At 27.4% G+C, this 19,130-nt stretch overlaps 1 protein-coding gene across 5 annotated transcripts in view; it reads right to left on the bottom strand.

Annotated features, from left to right (window-relative positions):
* Positions 1 to 5,481: 5,481 nt before the first annotated feature.
* Positions 5,482 to 19,130, bottom strand: part of LOC107451509 (dyslexia-associated protein KIAA0319-like protein) — a 118,797-nt gene continuing 105,148 nt past the window's right edge. For 4 of the 5 annotated variants that reach the window (XM_016067634.3, XM_016067638.4, XM_016067635.3 and 1 more), the window contains 6 exons: positions 15,803 to 15,948; positions 15,554 to 15,676; positions 12,306 to 12,396; positions 10,077 to 10,171; positions 9,866 to 10,004; positions 5,482 to 6,387 (listed from right to left, as the gene is read on the bottom strand). In XM_016067634.3, coding sequence (XP_015923120.2) covers positions 9,871 to 10,004; positions 10,077 to 10,171; positions 12,306 to 12,396; positions 15,554 to 15,676; positions 15,803 to 15,948 — 589 coding nt within the window. In that variant the 3' untranslated portion in view covers positions 5,482 to 6,387; positions 9,866 to 9,870. The remainder of the gene's footprint in view (positions 6,388 to 9,865; positions 10,005 to 10,076; positions 10,172 to 12,305; positions 12,397 to 15,553; positions 15,677 to 15,802; positions 15,949 to 19,130) is intronic. The other variant, XM_016067636.3, reaches the window with a different exon arrangement.

Genomic DNA, 19,130 nt, shown 5'->3' with positions numbered 1-19,130 from the left:
AACACTTTTTTCTGTCAAAACTTCAATTTTCCTTTTTCTAGCAGCAGAATAAATTCATTTTGCATTATACGCAAGCTTTCTTATTTTATAATTTTCACCAATTACTTAGCAATCCAAAAGAAAAATAAATAGAGGTGTTACAACACTGATAAAAGTACATATATATTTCCTTTACTGAAAAGACATTTCAAAATAGAAAATAATTACCCTACGATAAAAACTACTCTTTATAATGCACCAATGCTGCAAAAAAAGAAAAATGATGTAATAGCAAACTTACAGATATAAAAAAAAAATTTAAAAATAGATTCGACTAATGTAATAATTAACAAAAATTGCTAAGCAGAAAAGTATATTTAAATTGCAAAATCATTGTGTTTCATTCAAATAAATAACATTTTACAAAAAAATCCTGGCTACAGACCTATACTATCCTTTTATTAGTGGTATTTGAAAATCAATAAATTTTTTACTATCAATAATGTATACCACTGTAATTTAATCAAATGTCCACCAATAATTGGTAAATTTATTTTTGTTAAATAAATAGCAAATCAAATTCAGCACTGTTATCTATGAAAAGGAATATTTGGATTTCAGAATATTTGGCGAAATGCAAGTAACAAAAACTCGTTATAGGAAAAGAAGTTACAAAAACTCAATAAAGGATAGTATTTAAATAGTAAAATCATGAAAAAAATATTATATATATTACATTCCACAAAAAATCCTGGCTTAAGGCCCTGTATACATAGATCGATTTATCAATTTATTGATGGTATTTAACCTTTTGAATTTTTTAATGAATATTTCAATTGTATTTTGAAAATGGTACAATTTAAAATTCTTTAAGATAAAGAAAATTCATTTATTGTAAGTTGGAAAAACTGTGTTGAGTTCCATTGATAATAATAATGTATGCCAGTACCAAATGAAATTGGTCAATCATTTGCAAAGCTTTGAACCAGTAAATGGACATGAATACATGTTAAGCTTTCATACCCACAAAAAATGCACTAAAAACCTTATATATTAGAATAATATTAATGAGCAACCAATATAAATAAAAAAGTTTTTTTTTGTTGAAAAAATGTAAAATAAACTATTTTAGGTACTTTAGAAATGCAGATTTTCTGCTTAACAATTTTAATAAAAGCATAAAATTCATTACATCGTAAAATATGTTACTGAAATAAGGTAACCACATTCAGAAGAGAAAAATCATTGTTTAGTTAAAAGCTGTAAAACGATTTAGTCAAATTTTTATGGTATATTTTTATGGTTATAATACATTCTCAAATTTTAAAATATAGTTGGAATGCACAAACTGATTTATAAGAATGGATCATATAAAGTGACTAGGTAAAATGTAAAAGAACACTGTAGAAATTTTGTCGCCAGATCAGAATATTAAATTATTGTGGAATCAACCAAGATGAAATCATTGGGTTCGCCATCAACCAGACTTGACTCAAGAAAACTTCAGAAGACAATATTACGAAATAGAAAAAGGATCTTCGAGTAGGTTTGCTTACTTGGGCTTTAATATCAACGGAATTGGTATAACAGAATAAGAAAACTCAGCGAAAAGCGATTGAAGCCGAAAAGAACAAAAAGAGAACAAGCCAAAAATAAAACCTAAACATTATCATTTACTAATTCAAAGTCCATGAACAAAAGACCAAAATATGTGAGAAGATGCAAAGAATGGTTTGAAGAAAAAATAAGTTGGTTGTCATTTTCTTCGAGTCCTGTAAGGGAGAAACAAAAGTCATCAGATTCCCAAAAACCAGATCATTGAAGTGGAGTGTGAAGCTGCTTGCTGTCTGTGAAAATGTGTTCTATCTAGTGGTAATGAGATTTTACTAAACATCACGAATGGAAAACGTACAATTGTACATTTTTATTCGGATTCATAACTTTCCATAAACCTGTTACTTAAAAAAAAATAATAAAAAACATCTAAATGGCGAATTTCCCAGAATTGGTTAGATGGCACTAGATTTTTTATTAGATGTCTAATAACCTTATAAGAATATTAAATTTTTTAAGGACACAAAGTATAAAATATAATTGTGAAGTAATAAATATAAAAGAGTAAATTTCAAAGAAGCTATAATACACTTAAAAATAAATGTAATTGAGATACTTGAGTAAAATGTACCTAAACTCTTTAGAAATATTTGTATATAATAAAAATATTTAATTATCAAATTATAAAATCAACTATCGGGTAAAATAAATGATGGTTCAATCAATGAGAATACATACACATTTGAAGATCAAGAGGGAAGAACGGTTTATGCCATAAAAGCTGATTCCGAGAAAAATGAAATTTCAAGGTTCTGATTATTGATTTATTACAACATTATTAATTTATTATAGTAATCCTCAAAAAGAAACAGATGGCTATTCAATCATCATTTTCGTGAAAAATGGACATGAACTGTTCTTCCCTCTCTATCTTCATTTATTGGTTTGCTGTTTATCACAAGTTTACGACACACATATTTAAAAATATGAATGAAATGAGTAAAATTAATTTGGAAAGGATATTTATCAAAACAAAAATTATTTCTTAAAAAAACAGGCTGGAAGAAGTTTACATATAGAATATTTGTAATATTAATTAAAAATAAAGAAAAATTTAAGGAAAAACTATCAAGTATTTCAGATTACATTTAACATATTCTACAAACACTTAAGGCATGAATTTTGTGCACAAAACATTAATTCTCCAATTTTTTCACATTTTTAGTGTACTAAACTATGTACAGAAAATAATAAATAGACCTCTCACAAAGGCCAAAAATAAGCAACTGCTTTTTCTTCTATTCCTTCATAAAAATCATAGCTTCATAAAAATTTTTAATATTTCAATAATAATTGTATTTATAAAATTTAACTAATTATAAACTTAAGTTTTAATAGCACCTTTTAAAAATAAAATAAATCAAGTACTTTGTCTCAGAAATGTAGATCAATCAGATAAGCAAGGAAATGGAGGTGCTATGTAGTTGTTACAGAGAATGTGTGTGTGGTGAAGAGCAGTTCTGATAATAGCGTCATAATAATAACAAACATAAAGAACAGTTTTGATGCTACTGAAATAAAATATATAAGAGGGAAGGTATTTTATTGCAGCTGAACATAGGAAACATAAAAGCTTTCCTCCCAAAAATTTGTAAACTTAAACTTTAGATATATAGATTTTAGATAAATAGATTTAAGTTGCATAAGAATGTACACAGTAATTATAATTAGCTGCATGTTATATAAAAAAATCCAAGTGATTTAATACATGACTTTAATCGAGATTTAAATTGGCAAGTCTTGGTGATTTTCAAATTGAGGTAAAACAAATTGCTATGGGTGATTGATTAACACCCTCTTTATGAATCAAGATGTACAAATAAATAAATCACAAAAAATAAAAGCAGACAAAAAGTATGAAAAAATAAATTAGCAGAAAAATCACACACATGACATAAGTTTAAGAAAATATAGCTAATTACAGCAATAAAAAGCTATCTACTGCAACTGATAATGTTGTAGTATGTGGAGATTAAAAACAGTTAGACATAAAAAAGGGAAGTTATACTGGGAGTTATTCAAAAGGGCAAAATGATGTGATCTTTAATCTATATCTGGTTTAAATTATGAAGTATTTATAGAATTGAGAAATTTGAAGAATAAAATTAAAGGGGGAAAATATACAGTATTTATTATTTAAAAAAAGTAAATTATTCATAAAATTATTGATAAATAAATAATTTGATTTCATTGCTTTTTGTTTTGGAAATAAACGCATATTACATGATTTTAAAATGCAGAACAGTAATTACTATGATAAAAATGTAAAAAAATTTAAAATTTTTAATATCCTGAATACGACGCCCGGTGGCTGAGCAGTAGCGCCTCGCGCTGTCTTGCCACAGGTCCCTGGTTCAATCCTCGGGCCGGGCAAGGTCAACTCAGCCTTTCATCCCTTCAGTGGGTCAATAAATGAGTACCAAGCATGCTTGGGAACTAAACACTGGGGGTTCTGCGTTTGGCTGACCACCTGACTGGAACATCTGCTCCTACACCCCAGAGCCCAAGAAAATTGAGATGGGCAAGCCCAAGGTCAAGAGAACTGAGATGAGCACAGTAGGCCTTGGCCCTCTATGAGCTGTCGTGCCACTGAGTTTAGTTTTTTTTTAAGTTTAGAATGCATAGCATAGTTTTAAAAAATACATAACAAATTATTTATTTTATTACTATAACATTAGATAATCCATTCCATGAGATTGTGATTTAATTTAAGCTGAGAACACACAGAAACATAGTTCAACAAACTAAATATTTAATAATACAAAGTATTATTAACTTGCTAATTATTAAGATGGAGCAAAAAAAAGTATTTGATAATTCAAAAACACTACCTCTCTATAGTTGCATGTGGACTGGTATATCAATCGCGAATTTTTTCAGGATTTTTATGCACCATCTTCATTTTCCACAAAAGCCTTTAAATTTCAAAATTTTTGAAAGACAATGAATTTTTATAAATTTTTTCAAATCTCTTACCATTCAAAAATTGCGTATTGAATGAAATATTGCTAGAGATGAAATATTGGTTATCATAATTTTACTATCACATTTTTCTTTTCTGTAATATTCTTGAATATTGCAATTTTTATTATATATTTCTGCACCACTGTGATTCGTTTCAGATTTACTTTCATAATAAAAATATTAGCACCAGAAGAAAAACTTCCTACACATTTACCACAAACATTGAGGTTGTGAAAAAACAAGGAAAGTTTGCCCTAAAGAGCCAGATTTCTTTACAACCAGCAAACTGTAATATGAATAGGTATTGGCTTCATTGATTTGCAAATTTCTGAACAGTTAATGGCAAAAAATGGAAAGACAGAAAACAAATCTAGCTTTAGGTGGAGCACAACTTTCCAAATTTCAAGAAAACAAGCAAACTTAAAACATTTTGGCTGCAAAATAAAATAAAAAAGCGAATTCTCAAAACTCTGAATTCGAAGTCAAAGAAGTACTAGAAATCTCAGGTTCTTTACTGCTTTCAATCTCAGTGACGTCCCTAACTAGAATTACACATGGAAGGTTTGCTAGAATTCTGGATAGACCTGGAAACAATGTTTTATGTTTCTTATTCCTTGAATTTTGTTACCAAGGTCTTTCATGTTTTATGTTGCTAAGTTCATGTTCAATATTCCAAATAAGAACAGCATTAACACTTAGTTTGGTCATGAGCTCAGTTGAGTGCGAGAATCAAAACGTATCACCTATATTAGTTTTATTTCGATTTCATCAAACAAGTTCTGATTGTGAATATAAATTTAATACGCATAGTTATTGATTTTTGTTAAAATGATGAACTCACACAACATAAAATATGCTTGATTGATTTAAAAGTTAAAATACTAAATTATGTTTTCCATAAGATAGTAGTAGTTTTAATTAGGATTTTTTTTTCTTAAATTGGTGTTTACTTTTTAATGCTTTTTTTTAAAAATTTTACTTATTTATTTATTCTTCAGTTTGGCAAAAGCTATTAAGCAAAAGCTTAAAAGAGTTTTTAGTATAAATTTTAATGCATTTGTTATAAATTATATAACAAAATGACAATTATCAATCACAAAATATACAACTTTTGAAAGATAGTTCTTTTCAATTATGGAAATCTCTTTTTTCGCTCATTCTCACTAATTAAAGCCAAGATTTTGTGTATTCAAATTAACAGTAAAATGTGAATATTGAATAAGCTTCATGAGGGACCTTAAAACCCCTTTGCTAATTTATCCCCCATTTTAAAAGGGTTCTAGAGCCCAAGGTTTCATTAGATGAGACTAGAATATGCCTTAAACATACCCAGAAGGTGTGTTAATCAAAATAAAATTCAAAAATATTTATAAATTTATTTTTGTATTTATCTCACAGAAAATTTTTCTTTTAAATAATTTTCATCTTAATTAGAGAATGAGAACAGCAAATATCACTCTAACTATATACAGTAAAAAAAAAATATCACATAAAATAATGTGGAAATTTTCAATTGAACCACATACATAATTTAACACAGCAGTTAACATACATATAATTTTATCTAACAAAAATAGCTATAAAATTATTGAAACATTAAATCAAAGTGTGTTTGCATAGCCATAAGAAAAATGAAAACAAGAAATATTGCTAACATACATAATGAGCATTTACAAAAAAAGCCTGATGGAATGGAAAGTTTAGGAACCTTATCAGTTTCCAACAATATTCATGACTTAAAAGTACGACACTATAACAAAACTGCTTGTGTAGTAAGCACATCACAGCTGTGTACTGTGTAACTGCATAAAAGGACACAAGAACAGCGACCTAAACAAAAATACCATTTTTTTAACAATTCAAAATGAAATTTTATAAAATAGCACATAAAAATACAAAATAAAAAAATAATACAAGAGTGTTAGTATTAGATTTGTCAAAAGGAAATGTCCTGTACACATGTGACAATAGTTTGAGAACAACTTTCTGAGCTATATAGACCTCAATATACAGTTTAAATAAGCTCAAAATATATTTAAGCTTAATGAAATTTTTTTTAAATAATTAATAATACGAAAAAGTTTAATATCTATTTATTTAAAAATATTTGTTTAAATTACATATTAAAGATTTTTTATTGATAAATATTATTTTATTAAAGTATTATTTGAGTTGTATAGTCCATTAGTTGAACTACAAAATCAATGTTTTGCTCATCAAAAGGGTCAATCCAAGATTTCTTGCAGGGCTCTCTTGTTCCAGACATTTTGTATAAAATAATATAGATAATTGTAAAAAGTATTTTCTCAAAAACTAAGGTTGGAGTTTAACTAAGTTTAAAGGCTTGACGGACGTACAATAAATTACAAACGGAAAATAATGTTTTTGAGCACCATATGAAAAAAAATTGAAACCATTAAAAAATTATGAACATTTGTTATATATATCTGAATATGTTGATACTTAAAATAAATATTGAACCTAATGAATCACTATATATGACTATGTATAATGAATATACCCAATAAATTAGTAGAGAGTAAAGCAGTTCTGTCGCGAGGGGGTAAACATTCCGCGAAAAAAAAAAACATTCCGCGATATTTCAGGCAATCGAATTGGTTTTAATGTTTTTTAATCCGTCTTTACTATGGGTTTGAAAAATTTCATTAATGTTTTTGTTTTGCCATCATTTAAGCATTTGTTTATACCACTTAATATTTATACTTTTGATAAAGATTGGACTTTTTTTAAAGGGATTCGAAAAATTTGTATTTAGTGCAGGCATTACCGGACATCCTGTAAAATATTAAGGCATTTTTAAGGTTATAGAAAAAATAAAGTATAGTAAGACAAAAAAAAAAAAATGTTTTTTTTATTTTATAAAAATGTTCATATGCCTATAAATATTTAATCTAGGCTTACGAAACTTGGTGTAATTATTTCATATAATAACCAAAATAATTTTCAAAAGTAACAAATGTATTGCTCTAGTTTTTGGCATAGGGTGTCCAAAACAATTTGCTTGTAATTTATTGTCAGTCCCTCAAACCTCTAAGAACTTTTAATTTCATTGATATTAAGGAGAAATTACATGATTTAAAAACTTTTACAATATAAATGATTCTCTAATATTTTGGAATGATTCTCTAATATTATGAATAATATTTTGGAGAAACAACATTTTATACAGTATAGAATGTCTCATATGAGTCTTTCTAAAATAATTCATAGCTTAAAGCTAAATATAGATTCTCTTATTAATTTTAAGACATAGACATCGTTTTTTCTCAAAGAGCCATAAAAAGTCAAGATTCCAATTAAAAGATTATTTTCTGAACTTAAAGAGTAATGATTCTTGGAAATATGCTCTTTATGAAAATCCCAGAAACTCTGGACAGTTGAATGGCGTTATCTGTTAAAACGAATCAAGATGGTTACATTTTCCCCTTTGGATAACGTTCAATTACACTGAAGATTTTCCAGCAACCCTTTTTCATGATCCCTGTATAAAAGACAGGGCACACCAATTTTGTGTGGATTTTTCATCATGCAACTGCTAGTAAAACTACGGCCCGAATGGCCAAATCCCATGACCCTGATAATGGAAACTTGTTCATTAAAGAATTTATCATAAGATGCTAAATGAAACCTAAAAAAAAAAAAAAACTATTTTTTTGTCATTTATATGAATTTTTTAAAAAAAAAATTAAGATTATAGTATCTTAATATATATAGACACATAGAAAAATGAGTAGTTAGAAGCTATAATTTTAAGTATTACTTTTTGTCCATCTTTTAATTTGTCCATCTACAAACGTTTTTCTTAGAATTTCTATATTTGAAAACAAAAATTGAATTTCAATTTTAAAAAATATAAATATGCATACTAAAAGAAAGTCAGCCGGAAGTCTAAGGGAATATAACTTAAAAATTTATAAAAAATTTTAAAAAATCAAGTAATTTAATTTAAAAATACCACTGTTAATTGCAAAAATGTGTAAACATAAAATTTTTTTTAATGTGTGACTCAAAGTTTTAAAGACCAAATTAAAAAAGCATACATTAAGGTATAAACATGCCCTAAAAAGTGAGTATCATTAACCTCACTTAAGTGTTAGGTCACAAAACGTGACATGACAGAGAACTTTCATATTATGTAAAAAAATTATAGGGATGCTGTTGCCTAATCAAGATCAGGATAGAAATGTGTGCCAAAAACTGCATTTTTCACTAACTGATGAAACATTACTTAGAAAAGAAGAAATGCCTCATGGAAACAGTCATGTTGATAACTAGACATGAGTATTCTAATAATAATGCAGAAAAAGAATGTTGTGGTGTTGTTGTTTACTTTAGAAAAACCACTTTAATCATAGTCACATTAAACTTTTAATGAAATGACCTGGATAGACCTTGAACCTTGTTATTTTCTTTCTTCTTGCTTATAAAAACATTTTTCATATCACCCTCTTAAAGATCACAGATATTTTTACTTATCTTAATAATTTATAAATCTTATGACATTTACAAATTTTAACTTTGTAGAGTTGAATAATGTTTTTCTAATCATCACAATTTGATTTTATAATACAGAAGCATAATATCCAAAAAATCTTGACCTTTTAATGCATAACACCATAATGTAAAACTCAGTTTTGGCAATAAATTGTATCATGTTTTATTATAGTAGACATATTTTAAATTCCATAAAGATGAATTATTGATTTTAAATACTACTTCCAATCATGGGGGAGGGGATAAAAATACATGAACCTTAAAAATTATGTGTACTGAAACTATGTTTTGCTATGTATTTTCAAATAAAGTTTTACATTTACTTTAAAAAAAAGCTCAGCTCAGAGTTATATGGTGACGGGATCATTCAGTAATTGTGAATTTAAATAGGTAATAGAAGTATGGAATGAGAAAACAAAAGTTAGATGACGACTAAAAGTTTAAATTATAGTCTAATAAATAAGTAATCTCAGACTATCATGCAGTCAGATTAGACCTATGAAACAATAGTAAATGTAGTAAAAGGTAAAATAAGAAGGTAAAATCTATAACAGAAAATTTTTGACCTAGAGAAATAGGAAACAGTCAATTCTATATGTTGTAGCTCGATAATCCTATTAAACGTTAAAGAGTAGTAAATTATGTGTAAAAGAACAATATGAATTTAAAATGTTTTTTTATGTACACAAAAATATTTATGTATGAATTTAACAAAGATTGCAGCAATTATTTATAAAAGTAATCAATATTTGAAGTTAGTTTAAAAAGTTATTTAAATATGAAGATACTGTACCTTATTTAGGCAGTTATATTGTGAGAATCTCTATTTACACCGTTCAAAATACCATTTGATTTCACACTTAGAGGCAAACTTTGTGACTCAAATATAGCATCAGATTCAGAATCCGATATCATTAGACTGTTTTTTTGGCCTAAAAATTATTCAAAGATTTTATAAATTAAACTAGGAATACAGATAAGACAGCAATTTCAATAATACTTACTTTGAGGAAAAAATTTTTCTCTCTCTCTTTCCCTGTCATTAAAATCATCTAGCAAAGTATAACGATGACGCTTCTTGGGTCTTCGAAATCTCATCCTTAAGAAAAAATTTATTTAAAATTAAAATGTGAGATACAAAGAACAAAATAAACACAGAAACCGATTTATACGAGAGCAAACATTTTTAAGGAATAACCAGTAAAAAGAAACTAACACAATGATTTACGCGAAATGCAACAATTATCTGTATTAATTTGCTTGCATACTTTTTTTTTGTAAAATGTAATATTACTAAAACTGAAATCATGTTATTATTATAATCAATAAAAAAAATCATTTTTCACTTAGAAGTTTCTTCTCAACAGATAATTGTTTGGATACTTCATATAACACATTATGACAATACTACAAATCTTATCTGATCTATTATTAAACAGAAAGCTCATATAACAACTTCAATTTAATTAAAACATATTTATTTTCAAAAGTTATCTGCCACATTAGTGATAATATCTGCTAAAGTTTAAAAACTTTAAGAATAAATAAATCAATAAACATATTTTTGTAATTTTTTAAAAAAATTTAAATATTCTTCAGATAAGAACGTAAAAAAATGTTACCATTGCATTTGTAGCAAATTATAAACAAATTATTGTAAATTATACTTAAAAGCTTATAACAATGAAATTTTCTGACTTATCGAAAGCTTTTAACTTTTTTACTGATACATATTTTTCTAAATTTATCGCAACCAATGTTGTCAGTATAAAATTATTTTTCTAAGAAATAAGAAGTAAAAAAGAAAATTTGATCAAAATTGGCCGTAACTTTAAACTTTTCTTAGTTCACAATATCATCAATTTCAAAATAGTTACAGCTAACACTGCCATGAAACTGAAAAAACGTAAGTGCTTCACGATTGATTCCAAGAAAAGTGGCTTGACAACTTTTCTCCTTCTATTGCTAAAGCTATGAACGCTAAAATAGAATTTCAAAAAACTGATAAAACAAAATTTAGTTTTGAAAAAAAATTTTTTTTGCAATATGTAGCTTACCATATAAAGATGCCAAATCTATAATCTCAATTTTGAATTTTTTGTTACTTATGTTGATTTATCAATTGCACGGCAGAATAGTGCATACTGTTGTCTAAAATTTAAGGTACAACCTGCTTCAGGTGAAATGAATGAATATAGAAACAAGAATATACATTAAATAGTTTTTAATGCACCATATAGGAATACACAATGAACTTATGGCAATGTTTTCCCTAAGCATTTTTAAAAGGGTGGCCTGCCCTGCCTGCTCTTTGATTCTTAGAAATGCGCCATTCTTGTCTCTTTTGCAAAAATACTCCTAAAAACACTTCCCTTTTAATTTAGTTTTTCAGAAAAAGGTTGCTTTCTTAACCATTTGTTTTAAGGAAAATTCTAAAGAAAAAACTTTCACACCTTATGAAACATGATCTGTGGTCTCCACAATAGATTTGCTCATAACTCTTAAACAACCTGTGTTAAGGTTTGTACATATTAATAGTTTGGATTAATTTAGATTTATAAATAGCATGATTTCGAAGGGGTCTGATTTATTTAGTTACTGATAACTATTTAATTTTAATTCCTAATTTCATTCCTTCATTTTAGTAAGATTTTTCTTATGTTGTCAAGTTATATACTTTAGTCACGCAAATTATGAAACTCTAATGGTATTAAATTTTTTATTTTTTCTTCCAATAATTTGGATTAAATTTTTCGAAAATATTATACAAGTAGATCAGATTGTTAAACAAGGTTGAGATTTCTTTTGGAAAGAGTTAATTTTTTTAATTTATCCAAGTCACTGAAAAAAACAGAAACTAAAATCTAAAAATGACTAGTGCAATTATTTAGCATTTAGTATTAGCGTAAATTTAAACACATAAAACTTAATACAGTACAGAAAGAATTGAAAGGTTCCCTTTATATTTATTCTTTTAAAAAAATAACTGTTTTCTTATTTTACTTTTATACAAAGTATTATGATCTATTTAACCTATTATAATTTATGTGTATATTATTTTTTAGTTTACATACAGCACTAAAAAATTAATTCCCTGGTTCGATAATAATTACCCACTGGAAAAATGGTTAAATAAATTTTTAAAAAAATATATAATTGAATGTTAATCCATAAAATAGTAATAATTATGATTCTGACACAGAAAATAAGCCAAAAAGCATAAAATTCCATACCTAGAGAAGCAACAAACAACACTCCAAAGTATTCCAGCTAATGTTACAATAATTGTAAAAGACACTATAATTACATATAAAATGCTCCAATCTGTAAAAATCAAAATAGTTATCTAAAAATGCTGCAACAAATTATCATATCACTAATCCATAGTAATCAAAAAGTAAGGAAGGCAAAACTTTTAAAAAAGAGGTGCACACAGCAGGTACACATTTGTCACACAGCCTTTTGTATGCAAACAGTAATGTTCTGGGTACTAATTTTTTATCAGTAAACTTAGTTATATATTTGTAGATAATTAAATACTTTTAAATATTATAATTCGTTCAAAAATTAAAAAATGACTTAAAAAAATTCTATTTTATCAAAAATAGATTTATTAAAAAAAATGTAAACATTAATGAAAAGAAATATTTTTTTATCACATCACTCCATACTACAGTTAAGTTTAAAATAAATTCTAAGGATAAAAAAACTGCAATGCTCACAAAATGAAAGTATGTAAATGAAAAAAATCATTCAAGCAAAATTTAAAGCAAAACACAAACAGCCAGCAGTTTAAAAATTCCCGTTTTCATCAACTTTTCAAATGTCTTATGTTGCAATAGTTTGATTTTAAATACCTCATGCAAATGCATTGCCTTAACTGACTAAAAAGGATGGATTTACGATGAAATTTGCACAAAGAAATTATATTAAAATGTAGTTATTTAAATGCACGATTTGAAACTTGCATGATGTATTAATATCGTAGTGAAAATAATGGGATTGTCAAAATCATGGAAATAATTACCAAAAAACGATTTAAAAAATTACATTTACGAAGAAATCAGCATGAATAAAGCACTCAAATCTTAAATCAATAAACTGATTTTTAAATGCTCGAGTTAAAATTTACATGACACAAAAAAAACTAACGCAATTTTTAAGACCACATGAGAATGCATAACAAAAACCGCTGAAAAAAAAGATTAAAAAGTAACTTTGATTTACCATGAAATTGGCACAAATAAAGTGCATCAAAAAGTGGTTATTTAATTGTATGATTTGAAAATAGGGTGCAGGATTTGAAATTGCCTTAAAAAATAATCTATAATTTACCATAAAATCGACACAAAAAAAGTGCATTAAAAATTATTATTTAAAAGCATGTTTCAACTTTGGGATTAATAATATCGTATTGAAAATATTAAGATTTTCAAAACTAAGTGACTGCCGATAAATAATTAAGAATTTATGATGAAATCGATACAAATGCAGCACATCAAAAAGTGCTTAATAAAATGTGCAATTCATAACTCACAAGTTGGAATATTGCATTAAAGTCACATGGAAATTGGCAGTTTGCCGACAATAACGATTGAAATGACACTTGGATTTATGATGAATTTGGTAAGCGAAAAGCTAGCCAAAAAGTGATTACTCAAATTTAAAATTCGCGTATCCTAATATCATATTAGAAATATTAGGCTTTTTAAAAGCATGAGGAATTCTATAGCAATAACAACTGAAAAAAAGAATAAAAAAAACAATATAGATTTACTATTAGAATTTGTGCAAATCAAGCTCATGAAAAAGTGATGACTGAAATGCGCAGTTCAAAATTTGCGAAATTTTTTTATTCAAAATAATTCCCCCCCCCCGGTTTTAAAGGCTTATGCCGGCTGCACATCGACAGTCCCTACCCTACTTTAGAGGGGCTGATTTTTTTAATTCCAGCCCACTCACAAACAAGAATAATTTTTTTTATCCGGTTGGATTTTGTCGGTTATGTTTATAAAAACTATGATACTTATCAAAACACTGATTAACAAAAATTTCATTGTTGCCAAAGGCAAAACTTTTTAATTACCCAAAACTATTAAAACACTTTCAAAAAGGATCAAAACTAATTTTTAAGCTCAAAAATATCCCTTGCTTTATTTGTTCAGTACAAACTAATGATTATTTTATTTATTAGGTATTTGATTTTTAAATTACAGTATTAATTTTATTACTTGATTTCTAATATTAATGTGAATAGTTATACTTACTTTGATGTCAATTGCTCCGCTTTATGTATAAGATTTTATAAAGTAAAGTAGAGAAAAAAAACTGAAGTTCAAGAATTTTGCTTTACTTTTCAAATGGTTTAAAAGTCTCACTGCAAGATAAATTGGGCAAATATAGCTTTTTAATCCAGATTTAAATTATTTACACGTGGACAAAACTGGATAAATCTCTCCCTCACTGACTCATCATTATTATCCCACCTTCCATGAAAGCTAAAATTTCTGACCTTCATGAGATAAATAGAAAAAAATAAATTTTCACTTTTACATTTTGTAAACGCTATTTGACACATTTTTACCTAGAAAAGTCTCAAATTTGGATCATGTGTTCTTGATAGCAAAAAATAAAAAAATTGAAGCTACATTTCAATATTTGTAATATCTGGGTAATTAGCTTAATTCACAGTAATATTAAATACTATGTTTTTACCAAAACAGAAATCTAAAACTTGTACCGCGCATTCTTTATCAGATAAAGAAAAACTGAAGTTTTCATTTTGATATTTTGTAACTGTTAAGGCAGTTAGTCTAAATGCTAAATAACACAGTTTTATTAAGGCAGAAGTCTCAAATTTGGATTTTATTCTCCAAATATATTAATTATGTATTTGCAAAATATTACTATATATATAGATATATATGAGGAAAGTAAAAGCTTAGAATGGCGGCAACTAGTTAGTGGTTCAAATTGGGCAGAATTATATGCAGCTTCCATTATTTGATTCACCTGCTAACCACCGTTGGGTGATGCATGCTAAAGAGGGGGTTAGTGGCTGACAGTTGACCCCTGTTGTAGGGGATTGTACAGGCTGCCCGGACACATCCGTGCTATATTGGGTAATGGCAGACAGTTGTGGACTGCTTGTTTTGACTGATAGCAATGACAAATTTCTCAGATTAGTTTCAGAAGAATTGATTTTACTGGGTAAGAACAAACATACGCTATACTAATATAATTATTCAATCCCATAATGGTTTTTTGCTTAGCTTAATAATTATATTTAAAGAAGATAATTAGGAATATTCTTCTAAAATTTAAAAAAATTATTTCTTAATAGGCACACATTTTTTTAAAACCAATTTGTGAATGGCTTTATGCTATTAGTAAAAATGAAATAAAACAAAACTGATACATAACAAGGCATTAAAAAAAAAGAAAAGAAAAAGAGAACCGGAAGTATAAAAATATTACTCACCACAATTACTTTCTTTATCACCAAAGTTGTAACGAAATATATCTTGCATCCAGAAAGCTTCACAAACACAATGTTTTGTATATTGATCACAGCTACCATGCCCAGAACATTTGTTTTGGCAAACTAATAGAATTAATTTTTTTTAGCAATATGCATACAAATATTACTATAATGCAGTTTTTACATTACATGTCTTAAACAAATTAATTTTCATTAAAGTCACAAAAATGTATTTAAAATTTAACATACCCACTGTATCAATAGATAATACTTGAACATCCAATAAAGAACTGTCAGTGCGAAGCTTCTTTTTAAGACGAGCTACAACATCTACACCAGTTATAAGGCCACTGTTTAAATTTGAAATTCTCTCCACCGTGAAAATTAAAATCACCCTTTAAATTCAATAATGCATATTATAAATATATATCTCATAATTTTATATATATATATACAGTAGAGAGCTGATTATCCGGAAGGATCGGGATCGTCACTATTCCGGATAACTGATTTTTCCGGTTTTCTGAATCGCTACAAAATGCAGTTTTTTTTATTGTTTATCAAACCCGACCAAAAAAAATAATTTAGAAACAGTTTTAAAAAGAAAAAGTACTTAAAGAGATTTCTAAGAATCAAAGAAGACAAATAAAATTATTTGTTTTAACTCTCCTGCCCTAAGATAAGATGCTCCTGTCATAACTACCAGCTTCTCATGTGAGAAGCTGGTAGTTATAAATCCCCTTGCTTAAGGGACAGATGATAAGAAAACAGATGTTCAATGAGTCACCCTTTCTCACTGAGCTTTGATTGAAAAGAAAACAACTATAAAGTAGGGGGTGACGAAGGGAATGATTGATGATATTTAGTACAAGACTCTTACACCTCCTGACAGTGTAGGGAACTAATGATTATTTTTAAAATGATGGTAAAGTAAATATCTTTTAAATAAGAAAGAAAAATCCTAAAATCTTACAAGGAGAAATTTTTTTTATTTTTAAAATGGCCGGAAAATATATCAAATTTCGTTCAGGTTATTTCAGGATTCCCCCTCAGTTTTTTAAAAAAATTCAAGGACTTTTCAAGGACCTAAAATCAAATTTTTCAAGGATCTATTCAGTATTATTGTTATATGCTAAAGTACATGTCAACCAGATTTTACAATCTCGTACGTAGAAGCAGAAATTGTATATTTTTAAATCACAATACTTATTTGACAACAAAAAAAATATTTATTAAATTTATCAGCTAATTATACAAATGGTTGATGGTTACATTGTTGTTTCAAATCACTTTGAAATATTCGAATTGAAAAAAAAAATGAAAAAACTCCAATTGACATAGGATACTAGCCAGCATTTAAAACTAGCATCAGTTAAACTTTTCATGAAAAATTTAATGAAGTGAATTAGAATTAATGAAACTGAATGAATGTATAATGCATATTACATTAAACAAGCATAGTAAATAATTAATAAAGTTTGTGTAATTGCACAGTTTTTGAAATATAAATACTTTTTTTTTAATATGTTAGATCAAATTTTAGGTTACAGGAAATGCATATAATTAGATAAATTATCAAAATATATCCATTTAACATATCTGTTTAAATTTTAATATCAAATTTTCTATTTTGTTATTTCAGAATATCACTAATGTATTCTGAACATAATAAAATCTATTGTAGAACAATATTTTACAGATTGCTAACTAAGATTTACTGAGCTTTATTTTCTTTAAAATATATCCATAAAATGTGAAGCGTGATTTTTAAAATTTTGTGAATATGTGTAATTTTTAAATCGCATTTATACGAGTCTAGATATACTATATGATGCCTGGTGGCTGAGTGATAGCGCTTCACACTCCCATGCAGCAGGTCCTGGGTTTGATCCTCAGGCTGGACAAGGTTGACTCTGCCTTTCATCCCTTCAGTGGATCGATAAATGAGTACCAAACATGCTTGGGAACAAAACGCTGGAGGTTTCACGTTCGGCTGACCACCTAACCGGAATGTCTGTTCCTGCACCCCAGAGTCCAAGGTCAAGAAAACTGAGATGGGCACAGTAGGCCTTGGCCCTCTATGGGCTGTCGCGCCACTGAGTTTAGTATAGTTTCAGATATACTATATGCAAATCAAAATTATAAGAAAAGTGACGTAAGTCACGAAGATAGCGTAAATCACGTATCATCACAATGTGTGATTTATAAATTGAATTGGGGCGCATGTTTCTTAACTCGGAATATAAATAGCAAATTATACAAAATGCACGAACTAACAAGACATAAATCACAATGTGAGATACATAAATCACTTTAATGTGAATTCTGTTGCGTGATTAGCTAATAGTTTTCATGTGAATAGTAATCATTATGATGCAAATTGCAATTTGTGATTCGAAGGTGCTTAAAATAGAACAGCTATGTGTGATTCTTAAATCATTTTGATGAGAATTGTGGGTGGTAATTCTTAAATCTCTTCTTAAATCTCTTTTGTGAATCGCAATGCATGATTCTGAAATAACTTAAATACATATCATGTTATATATTTCAGGAATAACTTTAATTGAAATCATGCATGTGATAGATAAATCACTCAATGTGAATCATGATGTGTGATTTATAGAATACCTTAATATGAATTCTGATAAGTAATTTGCAAATCACTTCAAAGTAATATTCGATATGTGACTCATTAATCACTTACAGTTAAACCGCAATTCATAGAACATTTTATATGAATTCCGATCCGTAAATCAAGAGTTAGTTTAATGTGAATCACGATGTTTATACATAATCAATGAAACCTGTAGAGCTAAAAATTTTTTTTATTAGCAGTAAAAACTAAATTTAAAAATGTGATTATAAATGATAAAAAATTAGTTATCCTTCGCACGTAAATTAAAAGAACAAATAGGATAACAATATTAACCTGTCGTAATAATGAAGTTAACACACTGAACATATTTCTAAATCAATTAAACACTACATATCATTCGAAAACTATGACTACAAAACCTAAAATTTGCTAGAAATTTCAGCTTTCAAAACATCAGAGAGAGGAACAATAATCTGGTCTAAAAAATCTAGGAGAGAAAAGTTTTGCATCTTCTTTAACCCCCTTTCACTTCAAACAGTAAAAATTGCATCAATCAGAATCTCTATAATTTTCCTTTGAACTTATTCATTATTTTGTTACTACTTTTCCGTAAGAAAAATTAGTAGTATTTTAATTAAAAAAAAAAAATCAAGTACTTTTCAAGTACCCCATGGCAGAATTCAATGACTTTTCAGGGCCCTGATTTTTTTCAACCAAATTCAAGGACTTTCAAGTACTGTGGTACTGTGGGAACCCTGTTATTTGGTTTTCCGGTTTTCTGGATAGGAGGTTCTGTACTGTATATATTAAGATTTTTCAGAGTTTATTGTCCTCTTTTTTACATCATAGAAACAGTCTTATTCTTTTACTAACAAAATTCAAAATTTGAATATTATATCTTGAATATATCCTGCTAATATAAAATTAAAAAGTAAGCATTGTAAAGTTAGTTGTAAAAAGAAACACTGAGAGACATAGTAA

This window comes from Parasteatoda tepidariorum, chromosome X1 (assembly GCF_043381705.1).
Source record: "Parasteatoda tepidariorum isolate YZ-2023 chromosome X1, CAS_Ptep_4.0, whole genome shotgun sequence".
In the NCBI taxonomy this organism is placed as follows: Eukaryota; Metazoa; Arthropoda; class Arachnida; order Araneae; family Theridiidae; genus Parasteatoda; species Parasteatoda tepidariorum.
The sequence above is the reverse complement of the archived record's forward strand: the minus strand, read 5'-3'. Positions and strand labels throughout refer to the sequence as shown.